We start from the raw sequence: 26,573 nt of genomic DNA, 5'->3' as shown, positions 1-26,573 counted from the left end.
TTGGCAGAGTGGTTTTTGTTTATTGAAGAAAAAAAGCAAACACTATTCAACATACTCCCTTGAAAGAGAAAGATGAAATGTTTGAAAAGGAATGTATCCCAAGTATCACGGGGGTTATAATTCACTTTGTTAAATAGATGCATTTGAAGTTCATGTTGGTAATGTAAATCAAAAAGCCGTGTGGAAGCTTGTCCTTTTTAAAGTTACATCATGATAATTCTTTTTACAATAATCCTTTAGCTGCAAAAATAATTATGCCCTAATTTATCTTTCTTCTAAATCTAGATTTTTTACATTATATACAAACAAGCCTGTGATCAAGTTCTGATTCCAGATTTTTAAAAATTCCAATGAAAACACAGCTTTGCATGTGGCAGAGCTGAAAATGAGGCCAGTTCCACTTATTTCATTACTCTGGTTTTATTGCATTTCACCCAAGTACATTTTCCTAATTCTGTTTTTATATTTTCTCATCTATGAAAATACGCAAGACTTGAAAACTGATTTTACTTCATTAATATTTCAAACCATACTTCAAACTGGTGTCAGGTATGGATTTTGTGTCATAATTCTGGAAATGAGAAATACATTCCTTTTCTTCTTTCTCTAAATGGAAACAAAATCTTTTCCAAGCCCCCATCCTGCCAGAATGGAATTTAATCTCATTCTCAGCCTACAAATCAGTCCTGAATCTAATCTAATTTGGTGGTTTTATAAGGTTTTATAAAGCAAAGTGCCTATGATAATACTGTGTGGTCAACACAAAGAAATACTGCATACTTAACAGCTCCTATGTTGTAGGAATTATTAATTGCATTAGTAATCCAAAAAATATACCTGTAGGAACAACTTAAGAATGGAAATACAATTTTTTGACACAAAGGGATGGACGTTTAAATATTATAGCATGTGCTACTGGTTCAGAAGGGGAAGGTGTCACTGTGTGTGGGAATAGCCAGGGATCACGGTCAGAGATGGACTTATTTATCTGGCCCTTAAACATAAATAAGATTTTAATAAGTGGGGAGGGGATTCCAGGTGAGGGAAGTAGCCTAAAGCAAGGCTTGGAAGAAAAAGGTGCTCAGGGCCCAGAGAACTGGCCTGGCTTAAACAGCGTGTTCATGTTGGGGAAGCGTGTAAGGCTGGGATTTAGGAAACACTGAATGTCAAGGAGTTGGCATCTTATCCGGAAACGAATGGCTATGAGCAGAGTGGTGGCAGGACCAGTACAATGGGAGTCCGATGACTCAGACTTCAGAAAGACACCAAAACAACGCCAAGTATGAAAGGGTAGGGAGGGGAAAATATGATCTTCCAAGAGAAAGAGTCTAACATGCTGACAGGACTCCAGGATTTGGGGTCTCTGTGATGACTAAATATTTGACCAAAAAGGGAAAGTCATAGGAGAGGGCAATTTTTGGAACACAAGTATGATTTTAGAAAAGAAGCTGAATTATTTTACCAGCTAGTGATATTTATAATCATTACAATTTCACAAGTTCATTGTAAGAAACAGTGTAGAGATAGAAAAGCAAAGGGCCTGGCTGACCCCAGGCAAGCAACTATTGTTACTGGTCAGAATTAACTCATTATAAAAGAGAGAGAAAGGGCACCTGGGTGGCTCAGTGGGATAAGCATCTGCCTTCAGCTCAGGTCATGAGCCCCACATCGGGCTCCCTGCTCCTTGGGGAGTCTGCTTCTCCTTCTCCCTCTGCCCCTCCCCCCTGCTTGTGTGCTCTCTCTCAAATAAATAAAATCTTTTAAAAAGAGAGAAAAAAAGGGAAGAAAAAAGAAAACTAGGAGAATTAGTTAGATGTCCTGGGGGCCTCTGAGGGAACATGCTCATGAACTCATGATTTCTGGCTGGAATAAAAAGGCTAGGTTCATAAACCAAGAGTCAGGCTAGAACCTTCAGTGTTCTTTTTTTTTTTTTTTTAATGACAAGATATTACTAAATCAAACTTTTATAAATACAAAAAACTTTAACATATTAAATAAAGTTCCATCTGAACCATCACAAAGACAAAGCCCACTCTCAGAACTGTATGTACACGCTGCTGTATGTTACAAAGCATTCCACACTGGAAATAGCAGAGTTGACCTGGTCCAAATTCAGTTCTTTAGAAAGCATCCTCTTTCCAAATACAATTCTTATGTAACATCTCATTTTTCTACTTGTCATGTGTTATCTTCTGCAACACATCTCGTTTTTGTTTTTCTAAGCACTGTTCCCTGCGTTTTTTAAAGCACATTTTATTTCAGAGTGCAATACAAACTAGCTGTTGGCCTATGAAATCATTAGGAAGATAAGCCACTGGGTCCTCACTGAGACAGTCCATGCTTCCTAGACTGTTTTGTCACTCCTCTACACTTGACTGCTTGTCTGCTCTTCAAAACTGAGATGAGGTACAGCAGTTTAGTTCTCTCTGAACAAGCACCAAACTGAAATTCAGATGGTTCAACAATGTATTCTGATTTTGGTTACCAATTTTAAATATTGGTAAAGGAGTCTCAACAGAAGTCAAGATGATGAGCAAGATTAAAATACTGGAAGCTGATATAATTGCATTTTCTCTTTTATAAGCCTAAAAGCATTGTGGTGTGTTTCAGAGCTGCTTCCTCCACAAATTTTGCATCCACGTTGTCATGTCCTTCAAAAGCATACAGAGCTGGAAGAAATAAAGAGAAAAGAGTTACTATGTAGCCATAGTAAAACATTGGGCCTACAGCTCATTGAAATCGTAATTATTTTATATTTGAGTAAAACACATGATTCTGAAAATGTGTTGTTAAAATTTATTATACGTAAGCCCCAAGAAAGGTCATTCACATCAACCAAATGGCTTTTGAGCCTCTTCAACCCTTCAACCCCAATCACCCCTCACGGGTGATTATTCCTTTGGTAATTTACTCCAGGAACTAAACTGTATGTTACTGATTAAAACCCGCTGGAGTAAGGGCTACTTATGAGTAAGGTGTATTCTGGAAAGAAAGGGGTACGCAGAAGCGAATCGGGACTGACGTGTCAAGAGAAAAGCAGGAGAGCCCTGAGGACAGATGAGTGCAATTACCTTGATTGGAAGATTCTATATCTGTCAGTATTTCAATGAAGTAGTTCAGAGGCAGAAACTCCACACTGCCTGGCGACTTGTCAATCATAGAACTCTGAGGCTAAAAGGGAAACCACTTCTGGTATTAGCGGACTCTCCAAAACAAGCACAAACTTAAAAAGGGGGTGGTGGTGGTGGTTGTAAGCACTACAATTGCTGACTCTGTGGCTATGTTGAAATGGCCAAATAGGATCCATACAACATCTGGTGGGCTGTGCTTGCCCACAGACTCACCTGTTTCTTATAGTTCAGCAGCAGTTGCTTCACATGGTTCCGCGAAATGATGTTAGAACTCATAGGATGATCCCAAAGTCGACAGATCTTCTGACCAATATGCTGTTAAGCAAATTGAAAAATACGTAGAGGGGGATTTTTAGGGCAGTGAAAATACTCTGTGTGATAATATAATGATGGACCCACTCACTGCATTATACGTTTGTCCAAATCCATAGAATGAACACCACCGGGAGTGAACCCTAATGTTAACTGCGGACTTTGGGTGATTGTGATGTGTCAGCACAGGTTTATCAGTTGTAACAAATGGACCGCTCTGGTGGGGGATGTTGGTAACGGGGGAGGCTATGCATGTGGAGGGGCAGAGGGTGTACTGGGAATCTCTGGACCTTGCACTCAATTTTCCTGTGTATCTAAAACTAAAAAAACTGAGTCAAGAATAACAATAAAAGAATGGAAAAAATATAGAGGAGAATGTAGCTTATACTGGCATCAAGTACGTGTACCTTTATCTACTTATAATTTTAAAAGGATTATTCCAAAGTAGCTAGTTAGTCTAAAGAGAGGCCCTTGGGGTGCCTGGGTGGCTCAGTGGGTTAAGCATCTGCCTTGGGCTCAGGTCATGATTCTGGGGTCCTGGGATGGACCCCGTCCCTGCTCAGCAGGGAGCCTGCTTCTTCCTCTCCTGTCTGCCTCTCCTCCTGCTTGTGTTGGCTCACACATGCTCTCTCATTCTGTCAAATAAACGAATAAAATCTTAAAAAAAAAAACTAAAAAAATAAAAGAGAGGCCCTTCATGGTTAATGACCTTTGAAGAAAGGCCATTTCCTAGGAGGTGTGCTTCTGAATTTTGAATAAATACTCCAATTCAACCCCAAGGAAAGTAGTTCATACACTGATCTTGCCAAATTTCTTTTTCTGAAATGGAGTTCATCTGCTATTCTTCAAAACTGGGTACCTGCAACTCTAAGTGGTATCTTTCTGGGAAACAAAAGGTTGTAGGCATGTTCTCGCCAATGTCTTTTTTTTTTTTTTCTCGCCAACGTCTTGCCCAGAAAAATGTAACTCTCTACGAGATTGAGGCAAAAAAAAAAAAAAAAAAAAAAAATCAAATTTAGAGACCAAACTAAATGTTCAGAGACTTTCCCCAGAGAGATCTAGCCATGGAAAATATGCCTTGTTTTCTGCCCTTGCCTGGGCTTCAGTGAGCTGCGAGGAGGAGGGGGTGTTACAAAGGAAACCAAGGAGGCCCAGAAGGACATCCCTGCGTGGGAGGACCGAGCCGGAGGTACAGGCGCTCCAGGTATGTCAACAGCAGGGCCGGCTGAGCTCTCGGGTCAGCAAGTCCACGAAGTCCGGGGCTCTAGGACCTTGCTGTGGAATTCCGTATTTTCACAGTAGTTCTGACTTGGAGAGCTAACATCCCCCATAAAAACAAGGAGTGTCTGGACAAGCCTTTCTCTCATGTTTCTCATTCTTCCTTCAACCTGGGAATGTTTTCCTGCTGTGGTAGAAATGGCAGTGGGGGGGAAATGCAGTTCCAGAACCTTCTGACCTCACCTGTATTTAAATTTAAATTTATCAGTTTAAATGTCCGAAGCACATGTTTCCCCTCTCCCTCCCTCAGGCTCACAGATGTAAATATTAGTGTGGTTTCCTAAGAGGGAAAAACTGGCTAAATGTTCTAGGCAGGCCGTGCCAGGCACTCCAGGCCAGGGGCAGTACAAGCACTTTCTGGGCGCAGCAGGGAACGGCCGGCGGGGCGGAGATGCATGGGATTTCTTGGAAAGGACCGAAAAGTGAAACAATTCAATTGACTTTAGCCCAAAACAAGTAAATGCTCCCTTTGCAAGAAGAAACTAAGGAGCTTTACACCAAGGCTTATGGAGAGAATAAGAGAAAAGTCAGGATTACCGGGGGAAGCCGCACAATGATGCTGAATTTTAGTTTTTCATTGTTCTCGGAGTTGTCCAGATCTACAAAAAAGTTAGATTGGCAAAAAGAACAAATCTCCATTTTGATATCTGAGCAAGCGAATAATACTTCGATGGTTCATTCTGATAACACACGTTCCCCACCCTGAATTCTCAGGCTAAGTCTAACAATAGCTTGAAATTTTTAGTTTGTGTCTCTGAATTAAAGGGCTTTCGTTTACTGACGTGCTTCTGTATGTGGGACAGGGTTCTGAGGCTGCCGGTCACAAAACAATTGTACTGAAACAGAAGGCACCTTGGGCAACAGCAAATACTTTAAAGTATGTTACCCCAACACATCTGTAAGCTACCCAATGAGTAATTTCAGCAAGTGATTAGACTCGAGACCTTCGAGTCCAAACTCACATGAGTGCTGCCTCTCTCAAATTTTCTTGCATTTCCAGTCTGAGATGACAGAGTTAATCAGCTGAAAGTAAGCCATTCCATGACATTTTCTGGAGCAACAAGCCTTTGGAGGCTCCTATCCTCAAGTGCCCTCATGTACAGAAAAGGAATGCAATAGCTGTGTGTGGATCAAGGAGCCCGTTGGGGCCTCTTGAAAGTCTACTTTAAATTAGCCGAAGGCTGGTTACCGGAAATGAACTGTACTCAGCAGGACAGGCTGCATAATTTTGGGGGTCCATTGCAGAAGACAAATGAGGACACCCCCCTACCTGTTCCAATATTATAAATTTTAAGATGTAATGCCGAGCATGCAGCTGAATGTGGGGCACCCCCGAGGGCAGCAAGGCCCTGTGTGACTCCACGGGGTGCACACCCGGGAAGCCAGCCTGGACGGAGCTCAGACTGGCGCTGGCCCTGTGGCAAACTCAGAGCCTCTTACCTTTCATGAGCCGTATGACAGCTGTTTCGGTGAGCAGCAACACCCCACTGTCAATGTAATGCAGCAGGTTATGCAAAGGGAGACAGTGGACGCCAAGGATCGTGTGCAGAGTATGAAAACCTAGATGAGAGACCGGGGGTGGGGGTGGGGGGGTAGTATGCATGGTCAGCCAGCCTTCTACAGGGAGTGAATTCAAGGATAGTAATAAAGCCCTCAACTCAGTGCCTTGACACCTAGAATCTAATAAATGCTGCTTCTTTTGATTTTTTTAAAAGATTTTATTTATTTATTCATGAGAGACACAGAGAGAGACAGAGACATAGGCAGAGGGAGAAGCAGGATCCCTGTGGGGAGCCCGATGTGGGACTTGATCCCAGGACCCCAGGATCACGCCCTGAGCCAAAGGTAGATGCTCAACCCCTGAGCCACCCAGGTGTTACTAATAAATGTTTTTTTTTTAAGATGTTATTTATTTATTCATGAGAGACAGAGAGAGAGAGCAGAGACACAGGCAGAGGGAGAAGCAGGCTCCATGCAGGGAGCCTAATGTGGGACTCAATCCCAGGTCTCTAGGATCATGACCTGGGCCAAAGGTAGATGCTCAACCACTGAGCCACCCAGGCGTCCCTAATAAATGCTTCTTGAAGACAAGGTCCAAGTCTCCTTCTTTGTGTTATCGTGACTAAGTACTGTGCTGGGTCTATGGTAAGTTCCCAACAAGCAGGCACGTCCTTCACTTTGTGTCCCTTCTTCGGCAAAAAGAGTGCAAGGCCTGCTCGATGAAAAACAGTTGTACAGTGTAACAGGTTTGCAATTCTACAGTAAGATGGCAAAAGAGAACAATTAACAGAAGACCTTCAAACTCTATATGCCCAGGCTAAAAGGCTGATTACCAGGGACCACACTTCGCTGAAGTGGAAAAATTTTGAACCAGTCGGGGACAGTCTATATGCTTGATCTCTGGGTATGCCCTAAAGAAAGGCTTTTGGGGTCTACTTGAACTAAATTATAAACAAGAAAAATCTAAATAATATGGTCAGATAGCAAATCTATAGGAATTCAAGAGAGGAAGGCAACTCCCTCAAACCTAAGTCTTATGGGAAGGGCTATTCAAACGCTCAGAAATCCAGAGTTCTAAGCACACTATTAATAATAAACAATAAAAACCATATCAATGGGAGAAGATATGGGTCCAGGAAACAATCAGAAAAGCCCTCTCAGAAAAGACAGCACATGAGGGGAGCTTTGAAGGGTAAATGCAATTCCTGGGGGTGGAAATGAGGCCAGAGAACATACAAAGTGGAGGCAGTTGAAAAAGCCACCTTGCCTGAGCAGATCTGCACTAGAATCCTGCCGTTGCTTACCAGCTAAAACTTTGTGAGCCTCCATTTCCTCCTCCCTAAAATGGAGCCACCAGTATCTTTTCCACAGGACTGCCTGGAGAACCAGCCCTCGGTCTATGAAAAGTCTAGCACAAAAAAAAAAAAAGAGTCTAGCAATGGGGTAGTACAATGGTGACCAAGAGCAAACATGTAGCAAGGCCTTCAATCTCTGCACTGGCTAACCTGATCCTCATACAACACTATGACGTGGGAACTGCCTGATTCCCACTTTATAAATGGGGAAACCAAGATTCACAGGAACTAAGAAAGGCCTGGGATCATATAATTAGTAAGTGGCAGAGCTACATTTGAATGCAGGCTATGGGACTTTAGCCTAGGCTCTTAGCTATGACATTATCCTGCCCCAAGAATTGGTAGCTGGGTTAATGGGACAATATGGAAAGAGGCCCAAAGGTGAGGAAGTATGGGACATATTCAGAAAGTATCAAATGACCCAGCTGAGTTGGAATCAGGTATACAAGAGGGATGGTAGGAGGTAGGTTGGAATGGCTAATTTATTTAACAAATCCCTTCCAGACACCAGACAAGCAGCTGGGTGTACAATAATGAGCAAAACAGACACGACTGCTGCTCCCATCCACCTCCCAGGCTGCTGGGAAGACAATCAAAGAATTACAAACATATACGTTCTTAAAAATGTGACCAGTTTGGGGCACCTGGGTGGCTCAGTTGGTTAAGCATCTGACTCTGGATTTCGGCTCAGGTCATGATCTCAGGGTTGTGAGACTGAGCCCCCGCATGGGGCTCCAAGCTCAATGTGGAGTGTGTTTGAGGTTCTCTCTCCCTCTGCCCCTCCCCCTTCTTTCTTCCAACAATGAATAAAATCTTTAAAAGTGACCAGTTCTATAAAAGAAAAGTGCAGGGTGCTCTGAGTGTGCATGACAGGGATTGAATGCTGAATGACAGAAAGGAATCTCTTATTTAGAAGACTTTGGGGAGGTACACTGAAAGCTTTTGAGCAAGATGGAAAAAGGGTCTGAGTTTTGCTCTTGGAATATTAAAACGGCAACAGGCAAAGAATGGACTGGAGTATCAACAGTTTGCTGCAAGAGGTGTGTAAGCTGTCGGTGTTGGCAGGCCACTGCATGAACCTGCACCAGGGGTGATGGGGGCATTGACAGTGAAGGAGAAGGAAAGGGATTGGAAGCATGTGGCAATGGGTCCAGACGTGGAAACTGACGGGGTGTGGATAGGGAATGACAATGGATCACAGCCTAATCTTAGGAGCTTACATGACAAAGACATGATGCCCAAAGAGCCTGAATTTGAGTTCAGAACAATCATGGAGTTTTCTCTCTCTCTGAACACATGAATCATGAGCAGTGAGAGACTGAGTCCTAAGTCCTAAGTCCTTGGCCACATCAAGGGTCAGATAAAGTGCAGGCTCTGCCCACAAGCAGATGTTAAGGGGCTGACAACAAGATGACGCCACTCTGGCCTCCCTGAATTAAAAAAAAAAAAAAAAGTGATTTTACTAAGTAACCAATAACATGAGATTTTTCAAGTGGATTTGGACATTCTTTCCAAGATTAGAAAAAGTTATGAAATCTGTTCTGAAGAAAAGTTCATTAGGTTCCTATAGATTTCTTGGATTCAGAATTCCTTCTCTAGACCTGTGTCCATGTCCTAAAGATCCCTGATGATCCTTCATCCTTTATCCCTAGGGCACAGCCCCACATCCAACAGTCCGTTCTTGGCTTTGGGTCAGCTCCAAGCAACAGAGCAAATTGGCTAAGAGAGAGAGAGAGAGAGAGAGAGAGAGAGAACGCATAAGCAGGCATCAGCTTCAAAACAGAGCTTTTCCAGCCAACTCTAGTTCTCATCTCCGCCAGGGCTCCTGGCCTCCTCTAGCCCATGGGGGGATCACAGGTCCCATTTAAACTACAAATGCTCCACCTTGAAACCATGACTTTTTCATGGTCCGCATCCTCTTTATTCCTTAACCAACTGGGTTACAAGTTTCCAGCCCTTGGAACTCAAACAGTCCAGCAGGGTTGGAGAGCAAGCCTATATACACAAGTACATGAAAAAAACACCCTGTATTTACACATACACGTGTACACCCATATGATCCAGTGTCACTTCACCTCTCTTTCCAAGTCACATGAAGGAAACAAACATTTAAGAGGAAAGGAGAGATATTGCTCTTCCTTACCTGACCCATGGAAACAAACCATAAAGTCTACTCACAATAATTCTTAATCACTATGGATAACACTTTTCCATGTTTTCTCTCCTTACATGTCCCTGATGTTCCATAGAAAGTAAAGTTTTATGATCTCCCAGATATAATATTGTCCCCACTAAGTCACTTTCATTTATTTACAAAAGAGGCTTGAACATCCATGGTGAACAAATCTCAAAGCATGAATCCATGCCCCTACCAACTCTTTTGTGTTAATGACAAATAATTAAGAGTTGAAGCCAGAAAACCATACATAGTTTTTCATGAAATCCCTTCACTCTTTCTAGAGGGCCCCTTGAAATTCCTATTCTATTGGGATAATTTAAAGTCATCCATTCTTCTCATGAATGGTCACTTTTGGATCCCTAAAAAATCAAAGGAAACCCTTTTTGTACCTCCAATATCAGCAGATCTTATAAGATAAGGCATATGTTGGATAGAGAAAGCATGAAGGATTCCAAACTGAATCAGATGTATCATAAATGCAGACAGGCTGAAACATGCTGTGGGGATTTCTGGGCCAATAAATTGTCAATGTTTCAGCATCAACCAATTCAAATGAAATATAAAATTCAAGAGGCAAGCACAGAATAGTAGTAAAAGCACAGATTCTGGAGCCCGACTTCCTGGATTTGAACACTGGCTCTGTTGCTTAATAGCTGTGTGTCTATTAGGCAAGTTACTTAACCTTCCTATGCCTCAATTTCTATAAAGTGGGAATAATATTAAGTGGAAGTATATGAAAGTGCCTTTTTTGTTGGTCAAAAACTGGTTGGGTATTGGCAATTTAATGTGGTCCAATTTAAGCTCCTACCGCTTAGGACTGTTATGAAAATGGAATAGGCTCATTTAAGTAAAGTACTTAGTATAGTAACTGGCACAAAATGGGCACCATCTACATGTTGACTTAAAATGAGTAAAGGAATGAATTACTGATATATGATGGGATAGATGTATATGAATAAATTAAATTAAGTTGGCTGATAAACATTATGTAGTGATAGTTATCATAAAGTTTAGCACTCATCAGAATATGTACATAATGGGGGCATCTGGGTGGCTCAGTCCATTAAGCATCTGCCTTTGGCTCAGGTCATGATCCCAGTGATGGGCTCTCTGCTCAGCAGGAAGCCTTCTTCTCCCTCTCCCTCTTCCTGCTGTTCCACCTGCTTATGCATTCTCTCTCTCTCTCTCTCTCTCTCTGTAAATAAAATCTTTAAAAAAAAAAGCATATATATGTAATGAACACAAGGCAGAGAGGAGCTTATTGTTTCTTAAAATGAATACATGTTACCAATCTACTACTACAGTAGATTTCTGTTACTTTTTGTAACTGCTCTAATTTCTAGCACAGTATATGGAATATAATAAAAAAAAATCAACTAATGTTTGTTTATTGAGTGAACAAATGACCAATTAAATAAATGACTACATACATGTGCCAAGGGTGTTTTGAGGCCTGACTTGGTCCTGTTTCAAAATCCTAAGGGCGATTTTTAGCTTCTTAGCACATAAAAATCAGCTATTTTCTAACAGCCAGACCCACTTCCTCCTGAGTGTTAACTTTCTCAATCAGATAAACTAAGCCTGCAGACATCAGGGAAAGATCTCCCTAAATCAGTCCACTGGTTCAAAATATCCTTGCAAGCTGCATAGAGACCAGCTTCAGCTCCCTAAAGTTAGTGACAAGTCACAGTATAATTTAATAATGAGGAGAGATTTGGTCTGCAGAGACCAATGTCAGGCCCATCTCTCACACTGACACCAGACACATAATTTCTCAAACACAGAAAGTCTCATCCAGTATGTTGCCAAAATCTGGGGACCATGGTGAAGAAGAAAGAACACATTTCTTACAACAAAGGACAAAAGAGCCAAGACTTACCAGGAGGCAGAGGTAAAAACAAACTCATGGTAGCTTCCAGAATCCTGGTCATGATGTGAAAGACTGTAAATTCAGCAGCACTGGCCCGCCTGCTGACGGGTAAAACAACAGAGCCGCCATCAGCCAAGGGGTTCATCTCTAAAACTCCGTTTGTCTAAGCAGTGGCTCTGAATAGCACATAGAGATGGAATTCATGCTAATTATGAAAGGCTAGGCCCTGCTGAAAGCTTCATGAGTATGATGGCAACCATCAGCCTAATGCCTAGAATCTAACCAGGCAGTAGGCGCATAAATGATAAATTGTATTAACCTAAATTCCCCTTCCTGGCAGTCCTGAGATCACGTGCCCCTACTCCCCATCAACCATATGCCAGGGAAAGAGGACCGGTAAAGTAACTGGGCCACTCCTTTAAATGATGAGTACAGAACTAAGACAGTGTCAGGGCTGGTGACAACTGTTTTCAGTTGTTAACTTCTGAAAAAGCTTTGCCAAAATGGGCAGCAATTCGAGTTGTTTTAGCCCTTTTTACACCCTGATAAAAGAGAGCAAGAAATACTTGCGTACAAGTGGAGAACCCAGGGGTGAAGATGATGTGTCCTCCAGCTGGTTTCTAGTATTTGGCAAATGAGATCCAGCTGGAGGATAAAGACAGTCTGTTAACCTTTGCCCGTTCCCTCTCCCTCCGGGGTCCCTACAGCGAGCCCCCCACAGGCCTGACAGGCATGTTCAGGGTGGCTGGCATTCAGCTTGCGCCTGGACACAGAACCAGCCTTTCTGCAGCCAATTCAGAGGTCGTGGAATCCAAAATGGAAAGACTGAAAATGTGCACCAGAGCCTAACAGAGTCCCTTCTGTCTATGCAGGCAGTGCCCCAGCTGAGCTTCCCCAGCCTGGTCAACAGGCCCTCGGTCACAGGCCCTCTGCCAGCAGTGAAGGCCAAGTACAACTGGATTTGCTCTTGGACTGTTCCATGACACAGGCCCACAGCTGACAATGAGGAGAAAGGAGACACAGAACAGAATGGAGGTCCCAAGCATCAACTGTGGAGTGCGACCAGTTTCAAGTCAAGTCATGCATTTGACTAGTTTGTCAGCAACAGAGCAGTCTCCCTGGGGCTGTCACCAGCCATGGATCCCATGCCTGCAAGTGTAGCCAAGGCCAGGGGGCAAATCAGAAAGGATCTCCATATAGGCACAGATAAAAATAATTAGTTCTCAACGACACAGATTCTCGGTGTCTCTTTGGCTGAAGTCTCGTGCTGCAGCAACTTCTTGCATTTGTTTCAGAAAGCCTGTCGGGCCACTCTCCTGCGAGGACCAGGGGACATGGCTGTTTGCTGCTGGGCAGGAGCAGGCAGATCTGGCCTCCATCAGTCACTGCTAAGTCAGAAAATCAGGGTACTGAGTTTTCTGGGGCTACATCTCTACCACTTCTGGTCGCATTGCTTCTAGTGGTTAATACAGACTAGTGTTAAAACTTTTATGGGTTTAGCTATAGGGAAGAATGATGCTTGAACAAAAATCTTTAACACTTTGCAAAGTGAAATTTAAAGTCAACAGAAAGAAAGGTGGTGGACATGTTAAATTCTTATGTTATTAAGGGACAGGGAAAGCAAGTTAATACCAGCATGGAGAAGATAAAAGCCACATTCATAAGGTGAGCTCCTCGGTACGGTTCTACTAAGAAGAATTATTATTTAGGGAAGTTTCAATGCCTCGCTTGTAAACATCAATTTGTGAGAATACCAACCTCTCCTAATGTATTAAAAATTGTGAAATTCTAAACATGTTGTTTAAAAACAGACACTAATGACTGTAATAAAGGCAGAAAACTTTAAAATTAAACATGAAATCCAGCCAGGGCCATATCTAATACATTTAATCTTCCAGAGTTTAATGCAAAAATGTATGTTCACACACTGGTCATTTGCATACTGGTCTTACCCCAAATGGGAGGAATGGAGTGTTCTTTCTCTTTCTATGAATTTAAATACTTTAGAAAATTGTCTAGCATATTATTTCTAGCTTCTAAGTAGGGTCAGGCCTCAGCTCCATATGCTTTCTGAGAGACTCAAGACCACCTCAAAATCGGTCTAGCCATAGCATTTCTGTTTATACATGGACTGGTGCTATTAATTGGGATCACACAATTCCAACAGGTGGCTACCTGGTGGATGAGCTACCAATCTCACCAGCAGACTCTAATGTGGTAGTATTTACACAATTAAGCAAGAATCTGGCCTAATTGGGCTGTTGGCACTCATTAAGAATTTCAGTTCAACTTCTCTCATGTCTTCACCAGCCTCCATGTATAGAAATCATTACTGATAGTTTAATAAGGAGCTGGAAGTTGCCAAGAGGCACGTGAGCATTTGGCAACCATGCTGAGCTCGTCACAGCTCCATGCTTCCGTGAACATATAAATCACTATTTGAAGGGAGTGTAATAAACCACTTTCATAACCAAGTCCCCCTTGTTTTTTGGTTCTTTTTTCCCTTTGTTCAATCTATAGCACCAAACACAGTGGTTTGAAGACAGAAAATCTGCAAAAACCTAATCTTAAAAACATACTGAGCCAAAAACTGGGAGCTACATACTGGGGGGGCTGGGGCAATGCAGGACAGAGAACAAAAAGCAAAACCAACCAGTTTTGAAATGTAGTCCAGAACCATCTGTTCAATTTTCTTCTTTTCTATACCCTGTAGGTGTCTCAGGAGATGCTCTCTTAGCTCAGACACCATCTGAAAACAGGATACGGATTAGATACGTCACAAACTACCCACTCACACCTGCTACTGTTTTAAACTAGATCCATTTGTTAACAGTTTACCAATATGAAAAATACTGGACCTGAAGAGCCTATTGGCAGAAATGTATAACCCACAGTTTTACTTTAATGGGCATACATCAAGGACACCAACATTCCTCAAGAGGAACCGCTGATATACCCAGAGCCCAGTGAGCAGCCGAGAGGCAGATTCCCAGCCCTGATGAGGATTCTCCAAAGAAGCCAAGGGAAGCCACTAACTTAGAAGTCAAGGGCTTTGGGATCTACCAAAGGGTTGAAGTCTACTGCTCCCAGCCCTGGAGCACTAACAGGAACAACCTGAATGATGAACTATGTTGATGCAGGTGTAGTGGGGAGAGGCATGCTTTGAGGCATTGGAAAGATAGAGGCAGGAGTAAAAATAAAATGCATCAGGTACCTCCCTCTGTGTAGGGGCTCTAGGCATTCGGCATAGCCCCCCGACATGCAAAAGTAATGAAATTATTGATTCCATCACCTCTAAACAGGCTTGTATACCTACTCTGGTTTTTTTTTTTAAAGATTTTATTTATTTACTCATAGAGACAGAGAGAGAGAGAGGCAGAGACACAGGCAGAGGGAGAAGCAGGCTCCATGCAGAGAGCCTGATGTGGGACTCCATCCAGGGTCTCCAGGATCATGCCCTGGGCTGCAGGCGGCGCTAAACTGCTGCGCCACCGGGGCTACCCTACCTACTCTGTTCTGATCTTTCTTGGAGCTCACCCATCAGTGTAGCATCCCAGCCCTCCTCACCTTTTGCTGTTTTGTCTCCTTTTTTCCTCCTCCCTTTTGCCTAAATGCCCTCCTCAGCTGGAGGCTCTCCTGGGTGGAGCGATCTTTGCACCAATAAACTCCATGGAAATTATACAACTGACCTCATGTGTGCACATATCTTCTATTTTGGCAGATTTACACATATGACACCCGGAGCAAAACTTAGCCCATGGCATTCTGGGCCATGTGTTAGTTAGGTATAAAACTTTAAAAATTTTTAAAGATTATTGCATGCTTTGTCATGCTTTTCAATTTTTCTGTAACAACCATAAAGATTAAATTTTAAATCACTCATAATCCTATCATCTGTGGTAACATTTTGGAATTTTTATTTCCCTTTTTTCCCAGTGTGCACACTTATTTCAATGTTTTCTAATTTGTTTTTCATTTAAAAAATGACATAGTTTATGTCATTAAATTTCTTTACCACACTGGTTGTAAGGGCTACACAGTATTCAGATTTTATGAAAGTACTAAAATTGAATTGGATATTCTTATTCTCATATGGAATACTTTATACTATTGTAAACAGTACTAAAAAAACCCTCTTGTATATGATTTGTTTGCCATATCCCCAATTATTTTCTCAAGCTAAATTCCTAGAAATGGAACTTGTTGGGTCACGTATGTAAGGTTTTAGAGATACTTCCGAAATGCCTCCTGCTGTGGTTATACTAGTTTTCAACTGCATTGCATGGGGCTACCCAATTCCCTGTACAATGAACTTTGCTAGCGTGAGTTTTAAATTTTTGACAATCTGATATGCAAGCACACACGCATATAATTTTTTATTAGATTCCTTAATCCATCTGGTATTTCTGTTGGTTTGTGGTATAAGGTGGTGGTATTTGGAATAGGAGGACTCCAACTGTCTTCCAAATAGCCAGCCATTGATTGATTAAAAATTATTTCTTTCCAGTAATTTTTTAAATGCCTAACTTATCGTACACTAAAGATTCAAATTTAAACTAGAGACTCCTGATTCTGTATTTTGTACAAGCACCATATTGTTTCAATTACTGTAGGTCAATAACACACTTGGCCATCTGGTAATGTTAGTTCCACTCCTCTGGTCAACCATCAGAGAAATTTCATTGGCTTTTTGGTTGTGATTTTATTAAGCCTAGATGCTAAGGATTTGGAAATGGAATAAAGTTTTTCATTAACTTTTCTAACTAGTTAATCCTAATAAAAAATAAATTTAGAATCAGCAGCTTATTTACTAATTGCTTAATATTTTCCATTTCCCCAGGTGATTATTTTGTTTATTGCATTGGACAATCATAGCATCTTATTTTACTTTTGCTTCTTATCACACTGTATAGAATTTCCAGACAATGTAAAATTTTAGTGAAAATAGCAAGAATCTTTAACTTCTTTTCTTGAGAGAGAGAGTGTGTGGGCAGGAGTGGGGGAAAGGGAGAGAATCTTAAGCAGGCTCCATCCATGCCCAGTATAGAGCTCAAGATGGGGCTTAATCTCAGAATCCTGAGAACATGACCTGGGCCAAAATCAAGAGTTGGACATTTAACCAACTAAGCCACCCAGGTACCCCTCAAGATAATATTTGATATATTTTTAAATTATTTTATGGTTATTGTATTTTCAAGGATTTCTACTTCTTCTTGGCTCAAGTTTGGTATTTCTATTTATCAAGGAAACTTTAACTGGAATTTTCAAATGTATGAATATGTATTTATACATATTTAAAAAATTTCTATATTTAAGGTAATAGATTATCCCATTCCTAAGCCTGCACAGTATTAAAAATATTTTATTACACTTTCCATATGTCTCTTGAATCAGTGTTTTAAAAAATAGACTTTGGATTTATTTACCAATTCTGCTCTCCCATTCATTTATTTTGATTTATCTCTCTTTGGTATTCCTTGTAGTAGGACTTCTTGAGAAAGAATACTTTATTCTGTTGTATTTTAAACCCCAAACACAAATGCCACAGAGACATTGTTCTTGTCTTCCCTTGTTTTAAACACTCAGTGCTGTGCATTTCCTTATGATGTTTTGTAATTATATATTCTGGGTGGTGACTGATTCATCTACATCTCTCCCACCAGACTATAACTTGTAAATGTGCAGAAATCATATCAGTGTTGCTTACCACTGAACACACAGGGCCTACAGTGGCTGGTAACGGCTATGCATTAAAAGAGTGAATGAAAAATAAGATCAATGTGAGAAGCACAATCTAGCCCTTTCCCCTTCTCTTGAATCCTCCTGTTTCCCAGCACCCAAGTGGCCCACAGACCACTTACCAGCCCTATAAGCAGCCTCTGGTGATAGTCTTCCTCCTGGAAGAGGGGTGTTAATCTTGGCTCTGAAATTAAACAAAACAAGAGTCAAGCAGAGTGATTTTTGGAAAATGGGCTAGAAGAAGAGAAATAAGCCTGGGTTTCCCTTCTCTGAGTTATTGGGAAAATAGACCATTTTGCTGATGGGATGAAATTTTTCATTAAATGTGTGGCCTATTCCTGCAAGCCAAACTTATCAGTCAGATGATACACAGAAAGCTCTACTCTAACAGACTAAGAGAGAAAGAAAACAAGGAACCCATTTCCCAACACCAACAGGCTCTGGCTTTGAATTCTCTTTAACATGAAAGCTCACCACTGTCTAAGAATCTGTTTCACTGGAGTCAGAGACACTTGGGCCTTCTTTTAACCCCACGGGGGCCATAAACACAGGGACAGGGACTTAGTGGAAGGATTACATGACTGCCTTCTTTGGGACCCCCTGATAGTTTAATGACTTTGGGAGTCACTGAACTGAGGGGGATCTGTCAATTACTGTAGCAAATAATATTAATTGACACAGGTTATTCAACTAAAAAGGTAACTAGATCAAGAGGAAAAGTGACATGGAAGGTGAAATCCGATGATTTGCACTACACCAGCAGACTGGAGGGGCAGGCAAACACAGTCTTGTTGGCAGATGTGCCCTAACACTCACTCTAACAGCACCTTCGTGCCCTGCTCCTCCTCTCCTGGAGCACCTGAGGCACACAGCCATCAAGAGAGCAGAACTGCCCTGGTCAGTAGGCTGACCACCCTGGGTAGGCCAGCACAGATGCCTCTCGACTCCTCAGGATAAATCCAACCTGGATCCTAAACAACCTTCTTGATTAAGATGAAGCAATTCAAAACTTGATGCCAGCAGCCCTGAATTTCACACAGATTGTTCTGTTTCTGTTAATGATGACGTTCTTCCTAGGACACAGTGCAAGCAAAGCATGTGAGAGGAAGGGACAAGTTCCCAAAGTACACCCAGAGAGAGTGACTGGCCACAGGATGCAAACAGGCTGGGAGTACAGGAGCAAGAGCTCCAACAGGGACAGGAGTGACGGATACAACAAAAGCTTTGACAAACAGCAACATTTCCCATGTTGCAAAATTCCTAGCAGAGCAAGAAGGGTGAGCCTGAATCAGGCACATCCACACCCTGGCTGCCAGGCAGGACTCCTGCCTGCTGCTCCTGCCGGTGGTGGAACCCCTGGCTTCAGGCACGGATGGTCTGCTAACACAGGCAGAGGTTGCTTCCCTCTGGGCTGTGCAGTGAGCACAGGCTCTGGCGGCCTGGGCTGGATCACAAGGTCACTGTCAGGGTTCACGTGAGCTGTGTGCACAGCTGCAGGATGCACCACAATGCACTGTATAAAATAATTTCCGTTAGGATTGCCCAACATATACCTAAACATCCAAGCCTATAAAACAAAAGTGGGATATCAAACTAACAGCTTTTTAAGTGGAGGCTGACCTTTATGAGGCATGAAAGAGTTCCAGTGACAAAAACCACAAAAAAAGCTGTATCTAGATACGCTTAAAATTCTCTTCCCCCAGTTGCACCTGGCAGGGTGTTTATCAAGACTTACCTCGGATGTCACTCCTTCTGGAAAGCCTCTTCTAACCTTGCTCTCTTCCCCAACCATCCCCACTCCTGACCCAATCCCTCCCCCATTGTGGTTCTATAACACCTGTCACCTGGTTTAGAAATGGTGCGTTTGCATTTCTTTACACGTTAATGACAAAGCAGCCACCTCAGGCATCTCTTGTGCCAAACACTGTAACAGGCACTATAAACATTACCCCATTTGCTCTCATTTCCACCACCCCCCACCTTGCCCTGAAAAGGATAATGCACAAAATGAATACATGGCTCACCCATGAGTACACTGTCAGTATGTGGCTAGAACTGGAACTGAAGCCAAGTTCTGTCTGGCTCCAAGCCCATGCTCTTCCCCCAAAACCACAAAGCTTATCCAGAGACTCCTATCTTTGTACTCCTGTGATCTAGCCCAGTGAGTGCCCAAACATTAACCAAAATCAAAGACCCTTGTATGATTAGATGGCTGGAAAGAAAGCAGCACTAAGCTAGGGGAACTGCAGAAGGGCATCCTGTGGGTATAGCTACAGGGCATGGTAATTAGATCAAGCCTATGAAGAAAAATAACAAAAACCAAACAGCCAACACTCAGGGACTCTTCCAGCAAAAGCACATTCAGCAGCTGTCCCTAAAGGTCCTGGTGCCAAGACAGACATGGAAAGAGCTGGTTGGATAGATAGTAAAGGGTGCTGTCTTCATTACACTATTGGGCGTGATTTTCTTGCCAACACGGGGGTAGGAAACACAGTGTTACAAACCAAACACTGACTGAAATCCAGAAGGCTTTATTACAGGTCTTTTCTTACCCAAATTCCTTGCTTCTAGGTTAGAAATCACCCTACAAAGAAATTAGCCAGTGTTATTCACATAGGAAGATTTTTTTTTTTAAAGCCACAATACCATACAAAGATATCCTCCATAAAACCACTGCAGAAACTGTTTTCAGGTGGCTGAAAACCTCAAACACTTTAATCAACTTGACAAAAGCCACATTAGGCAATTATAAAAATCTCGAAACCCTTTAGCACAAACAATGACAACAATTTAGAACAATCGTAGCTCTCAGTTATTGGAAATAATGGGAACAGAAAATAGAACAAGGTTGGAATGGGGCCTGTATTTGTAGCACTCCGAGATGACTCATCTGTCCTGAAAATGGGCTTTCAAAATAAGAGCCAGCTCATCAGCCCACTACCGCTTTTTAAATGAACCTATTGTCTCTACCCTCCAAAGTGCTCACTTAGTAAGAGCTCTCTTTGCTACTTATCGCTTATATTTCATCCACCCTCAGGATGCAAGTCTATAGCATTTAGCATATACAATTTTCCCACTAGAGACTCTAGCACCAAACTCAAGAATAGGGCCCAGGTGGCTGCATTCATTAAGCTGATGGCATCATTTTATTGAAGATACTCAACAAAAGTAAACTACTTCCATGAAAGGTATCCAAAAAAGTAACTGCAAAAAATAGTCATCTTGTAGGTACTAATCCCTAATTTTACTTACTTCATTGCATTATCAAAAATATTCCTCACATATACCATGGACCTTCTTCTTCCAGTTTTCTAGAAGAGAGAACATGTCAGAGGTGTAGAAGATAGAGGTTTTGTGGGTGACATTTTTCATACCAAGGACATAATATAGTAAAGAGTTTTGGAAAAAAGAAATATACTTTCCAAGTAATCAAAATACGTAAGGTTCTTAAAAATTAGTTAAAAAACATTTTATTCTGAAATTATTATGGATTTATAGGAAGTAGCAAATCAACTATACAGTGTTGTTATATACATTAACACTACTACCGAGAGATCTCATGGACTCTTCACCTAATCTCCCCCCATGTTTATATCTTATATAAATAATGATAGTACAACATCAAAAATTAGAAGATAGATATTGCTAGAATGAGTGTAGAGCCCTATGTCATTTCATCATGTACATAGATTCATGTGCCACAATATACCACAACAATCAAGATATAGAACTGTTTCATCCTACCAAAGATCTCCCTTGTGCTGCCCTCTTTGTAGTCAGTCCCAGCCACTCTTCTTTCAATCAGCCCTAACCCCTGGCAACCACTAATTTGGGAAGACTGGATTTATTTAAACCAATTTTTAACTATACAAATAATGCAAGAACACAGATAAGACCTGGATGTTAGTCTCACTTCTACTATGAACATGCTGTGTGTGTCCCTTAACTTCTGTGCACTTGATTCTCCTCAAGAGAAGAGAGATCAGAGAAGCACTGTGGTCTCCTTGCAACAATGCAAAAGAGCCTGGCAATTAGGGGGAGTGCTGCAAATTTAAGCCAGCCTTAGAACTTAAGGACATCACCTCATCTAACGCTCTGTACTTTTGCTTCTTGCTTTATTCTCAAGAATCCACACAAACCTCTTCTGAGATCAGGCTGTGCCATTCTCTCTTGACCATGCTGTTGTTATAGAGCAAGCATGGTTTGGAGCACTTAACATATTCCAGGTTGGAGTTCAGTTTTTCCCAGTAGCCCTTAAAGCTGTGGACCTGCAGAAGACAAAAAAACATTGGTGAGCTTGACAAGCAGGGCCTGTGGCCCCAACCAACCAGCAAGAACCACTCAAGCCTTGCTGCAAAGCCAGGCTCACCTTACTTCCTCAGCTCATATAGGGTAGCATTTCTGAGTGAATTCTTCCCGCAAAAGATGGCATTCTCCTCCTGCAGGAATTCTAAAATAGTAAGACTTACAGAGTCTTGCTCTCCCCATTTCCTTTTCTCCTCCTTTAATAGAGAACTACTGCTCACTTTCCAAAACCTGTATGAATCACCTAGGTTAAGGCTATGTTGGGAAGCCTGTATTAAACTCTGTGTTGTACTAAACACATAAAATTGTTTCCTCTCCAGACACCCACTTTTCTGACTTAGGTTGTACTAACAATGCTATATTCAGAGAAAGTTCGTAAGACTTATAGCACAGGAATAGCCTTACTTACTGCTAAGCTTATCTACTACCAAAAGATGTCTTTCTGAACCGAGGAATCAGAAAGGTGGAGTGAACTAGTTTCACATTTAGTCATAAAATATTCCAAAACTCCAAAACAGAATTTGCTGGCATTCTATCTAGGTCCTTGACATATTGCTATAATTGAAGCAATAAAGTATTCATTACATTTGTTTTTAAATACAGTGCAATACTATTGCTTTTTTTTTTTAATATTGAAGAATGTGTTGACACAAATAGTTTTAATTTTTTAATATAAGATTTATTTATTTAAGAGAAATAATGCAGGAGAGTGGAAAGAGGGGCAGAGGGAGAGGGAGAGAGAGGATCTCAAGCAGACTCCCTGCTAGCACGAAGCCTGATGCTGGGCTCGAGCCCATGACCCTCAGATCATTACCTGAGCTGAAACCAAGAGTCAGATGCTTAATCAACTGAGCCACCTGGGTGCCCCTATTTTTTAATTTTTAAAATTTAAATTGAAGTATACTTAATATACAATCCTGTATTGCAAGGGTACAATACGATGATTCAAGAATTCTATATATTATTCAATGCTCACCACAATACTGTAGTCACCATCTGTCACCAAAAAACATTATTACGATCTTATTAACTAGATTCTCTCTGCTGTACTGTTCACCTCTAATAATTATTTTATAACTGGAAGTTAGTACCACTTAATACCCTTCATCTAGTTCACCCATTCCCCTCCCCCCCAACACTCAGTTTGCCTCTGGCAACCACTAGTTTGTTCTCTGTAATTAAGAGTTTGGTTTGTCTCTTTTTAATTTATTTGTTTTGTTGCTTAAATTTTACACATAAGTGAAACCATATGGTCTTTGCCTTTCTCTGTCTGACTTATTTCACTTAGTACTATGCCTACAGGTCTTCCCATGTTGTAACACATGCCAAGATCTCATTCTTTTTAATGACTGTCTAATATTCCTTTATATACATATACCACCACTTCTTTATCCATTCATCTATGGATGGACACTTGGGTTGCTTCCATATCTTGGCTATTGTAAATAATGCTGCAATAAACATAAGGGTCCATATATCTTTTCAAATTAGTATTTTCATTTTCTTCAAGTAAATAAATACCAAGTAGTAGAATTACTGGGTCATATGGTAATTCTAGTTTTAATTTTTTGAGGAACTTCCATACTGCTTTCTGAAGTGGTTGTACCAATTTGCATTCTCACCAACAAAGCATGAAGATTCCCTTTTCTCCCATCCTCACCAACACTTGTTATTTTTTGTCTTTTTGATTCTAGCCACTTTGACAGGAGTGTGGTAAAATCTCACTGTGGTTTTGATTTGCATTTCCCTCATGGTTAGTACTGTTAAGCATCTTTCCATGTGTCTATTGGCCATCTGTACATCTTTTCTGGAGAAATGTCTATTCAGGCCCTCTGCCCATTTCTTAATCGGATCATTTGTTTTTTGGGTGTTGAGCTGTATAATTTTTTAATATATATTTTGGATGCTAACCTCTTATTGGATATATTATTTGCAAATATCTTCTCTCATTCCGTAGGTTGCCTTTTCATTTTGTTGGTGGTTTTCTTTGCTGTGCAAGAGCTTATTTTGATATAGTCCCAGTAGTTCATTTTTGCTTTTGTTTCCCTTGCCTAAGGAGACATATCTAGAAAAAGGTTTCTATGGCTGATGTCAAAGGATATACTGACAAAAACTGTTTTCTTAAATCAGTGAAGATAGATTTATGATATACTTTCTTGCCAAAATATACATATTTATAAAAAGATTTGACTAGGGCCATAAGTGCAATGTGTATCCATAAAACAAAGTGAGATAATGCCTAGTGTGGTAACAGATTTAGCTACATTGCAAAAAAAAAAAAAAAAAAGAGAACTTAAATAAAATATGCCTCAATCAAGAAAAATGCCCTTATGTTAAATAATAGCACATTACCCAAATTGTTATAGAAAGGACAGTCACTACTGATTCAAAATGAATTTTGGAGTATCCATAAATTACATAATATTAGCTTACATAATATTAGCTTGCTGTTTTAGAAGTCTGAAAGGCCCATCCAGCCAACATCCCTTCTCACAGAGACAAGAAAAACTATTTCCAAGAAAAGGTCACTTCTAGGGGAAACTGGAACACTTGTGTCACATCACGGTCCCTGATTGACCTACCTCACTCACCTTTTCTTCCTCTTTTAATTTATTTATAATTAATGTACCTTTGTCCACCCTTTGGTCTTCCTTCTATTGAAAAAAATAATAATGAAAGCAAATTCTGCCAACATTTGGCAGTATTAAGTCCCTAACAGGAAGTCACTGCAGCTTTCTTGCTCTTCTACTCCTGGGTTAGGCACACTAACACAAAGCCTCGAAACTAATCAGTGTTGTGGTGACATCTAGTGGTTGGCTAAGACACCCGCTCGGCCTGCTTGGACAGCAGTCCCATTCTGTGGTCGGTGACATCTTGCGAGGCCCAGGACATCTTGTGAGGGCACACTGGTTTCTAACTGTCAGGGCGCCTCTTCCCCTCAGGCCAAATGTCACTGTCCTGTCAGAAGATCCCATGTGCTCATGGGATCTTCTGCAGCTCCTAAGAAAAGATCTCTCCCAAGCTACCTTCTTCCTTCCCCTTCCACCCTATTAAAAAAAATTCCTTTTCTCAGTTGAGAATAAACAGATAAAACAAGTCCATGGCTGGGCTTCAAAGGGGCTTATTAACCCACTGACTGTATGTAAAATGGAATGAGTTGTGGGACATTTCTGGGGACAAGGTCTACAGCTTGGACCAGTGTTTAAAGGAATTCATAACCTAAAATAGCCCAAACCCTTGAGTTAGAAGGAAAAGGCTCTGAGTTTAAAGAATAAACAAAAACCACTTATATTTAAATAAGAAGTACTGTTAACCAAAAGTCCTGGAATTATTTTACTATACACCTGTAGGTCTTTCAAGGTCACTGGGCTGGATGTTATAACACAGATGAAAACAATTAGTGGCATAGGTCACTACATGGAAATCTATGAGGTGAGTGATATAATTTTTTTCAGTTATGAAAATTCTCGGAGGTCACTGTAAATTGGAAGGCCTCTTTGGAAGCCTGAGTAATAGATAAGACCCAGGGTTCGAAAGTGGACTTGAGTAAGTGAAAGACATGGAGAGGATGTTTCAGATGGGTCACTTAGGGAGTGAGCAAAGTGACAAGAATGCAGATCGTGGGTTTAGATCAGCGACAGAGCATTGGAGAAAGCAACACGAGAACTTCATGCTCTGCCTCTAGCACATGACTCCCAAGCTCAGCAAACACCTGGCTGGCATCCCCTGGACACTGGGCTGCGGTAGGTTGAGCAGCCCTAGCGCTCAGTGGGGCAGAGGACTCTACTGGAGCATGCCCAGGTGATCTCCCTGGCCCACCCACCCCCACAGGTTTCCTTCATCTACCTGCCTCGCCTCCAGTTCACAGGCTGATGGAGAACCAGCTGTCTGAAAACCTGTGATTGTGATTGTGTTGCCAATTAGCAGGAGGCAGGGTTAAGGAGGAGGTCGGAGCCGATCTAGGATGATCTCCAGCGTCAGAGTAACACGGGCATGCTCGTTAACCCAGGGAATTAAAGCAGCTCCAAGATAAAATTTTAGATGCTTTGACATAGAATGGGGGGAAGAGGGAGTAAAAGCTGCACAATCACATGTGAACAGTCACCCTGGGAGCATAGAAAAACACTCCATCTGTTGGTACTGATGATAAAACTAGTTGTGAACTGAACATTGGGGACAGCACCATGGACACAAAGGAAAAGCCACAACAGCCCACAGGGCGCATTGCAGGCTACTGCAGAAGAGCTCATAAAGCTTTAAAGTACACAAACATGTTTTATAAGAAAAATACTTGGGCAACCCTGGTGGTGCAGCGGTTTAGTGCTGCCTGCAGCCCAGGGTGTGATCCTGGAGACCTGGGATCGAGTCCCATGTCGGGCTCCCTGCATGGAGCCTGCTTCTCCCTCTGCCTGTGTCTCTGCCTCTCTCTCTCTTTCTGTGTCTCTCATAAATAAATAAATAAAATTTTAAAAAAGAAAAATACTCATAAATTTAGCTACTTCTGGGAGATCCTGGTGTTAGAAGCCATCAGATTTTCAAGGAAGCCCCAGAAGTATTTTCCTGCATGAGGAGGAGTTAAAAAGCTTGATTTTGAAAGAAGGGAAATTATCCCAAGTCTCTTCTTGAAAAATAGGGGCGCCTGGCTGGGTCAGTTGGTGGAGCATGCAACTCTTGATCTCAGGGTAGTGAGTTCGAGCCCCATGTTGGGGTGTGGAGATTACTTTCAAAAAAAAATAATCTCATTTTGTCTCTAAGGAAGACATGAAAATAATTACCAGACGAAACCCATAAAAACTATTAATTGAAGAAAAGGACTAGAGGGTTACATTAAGGGATTGTTCCCCATTTATGATTTGGATTGCTAGTTGATTTGGGGAGATTAAAAAAAAAAAAAAAAAAGCCCT

General features: G+C 41.5%; 1 protein-coding gene across 13 annotated transcripts in view; it reads right to left on the bottom strand.

Moving 5' to 3' along the window:
• Positions 1–2,099: 2,099 nt before the first annotated feature.
• GSAP (gamma-secretase activating protein) overlaps positions 2,100–26,573 on the bottom strand; it is an 85,225-nt gene continuing 60,751 nt past the window's right edge. For 4 of the 13 annotated variants that reach the window (XM_072759899.1, XM_072759901.1, XM_072759892.1 and 1 more), the window contains 12 exons: positions 21,504–21,632; positions 20,617–20,675; positions 19,917–19,948; positions 17,487–17,548; positions 14,279–14,374; positions 12,200–12,270; positions 11,635–11,726; positions 6,162–6,281; positions 5,259–5,320; positions 3,345–3,446; positions 3,072–3,171; positions 2,100–2,669 (listed from right to left, as the gene is read on the bottom strand). In XM_072759899.1, coding sequence (XP_072616000.1) covers positions 2,578–2,669; positions 3,072–3,171; positions 3,345–3,446; positions 5,259–5,320; positions 6,162–6,281; positions 11,635–11,726; positions 12,200–12,270; positions 14,279–14,374; positions 17,487–17,548; positions 19,917–19,948; positions 20,617–20,675; positions 21,504–21,632 — 1,017 coding nt within the window. In that variant the 3' untranslated portion in view covers positions 2,100–2,577. Of the gene's footprint in view, positions 2,670–3,071; positions 3,172–3,344; positions 3,447–5,258; positions 5,321–6,161; positions 9,296–11,634; positions 11,727–12,199; positions 12,271–14,278; positions 14,375–17,486; positions 17,549–19,916; positions 19,949–20,616; positions 20,676–21,503; positions 21,633–26,573 lie in introns of all 13 variants that reach the window. The other 9 variants (XR_012001837.1, XM_072759894.1, XM_072759897.1 and 6 more) reach the window with 9 other exon arrangements.

This window comes from Vulpes vulpes, chromosome 5 (assembly GCF_048418805.1).
Source record: "Vulpes vulpes isolate BD-2025 chromosome 5, VulVul3, whole genome shotgun sequence".
NCBI lineage: Eukaryota > Metazoa > Chordata > Mammalia > Carnivora > Canidae > Vulpes > Vulpes vulpes.
This window is presented reverse-complemented; position numbering and strand designations above follow the sequence as displayed.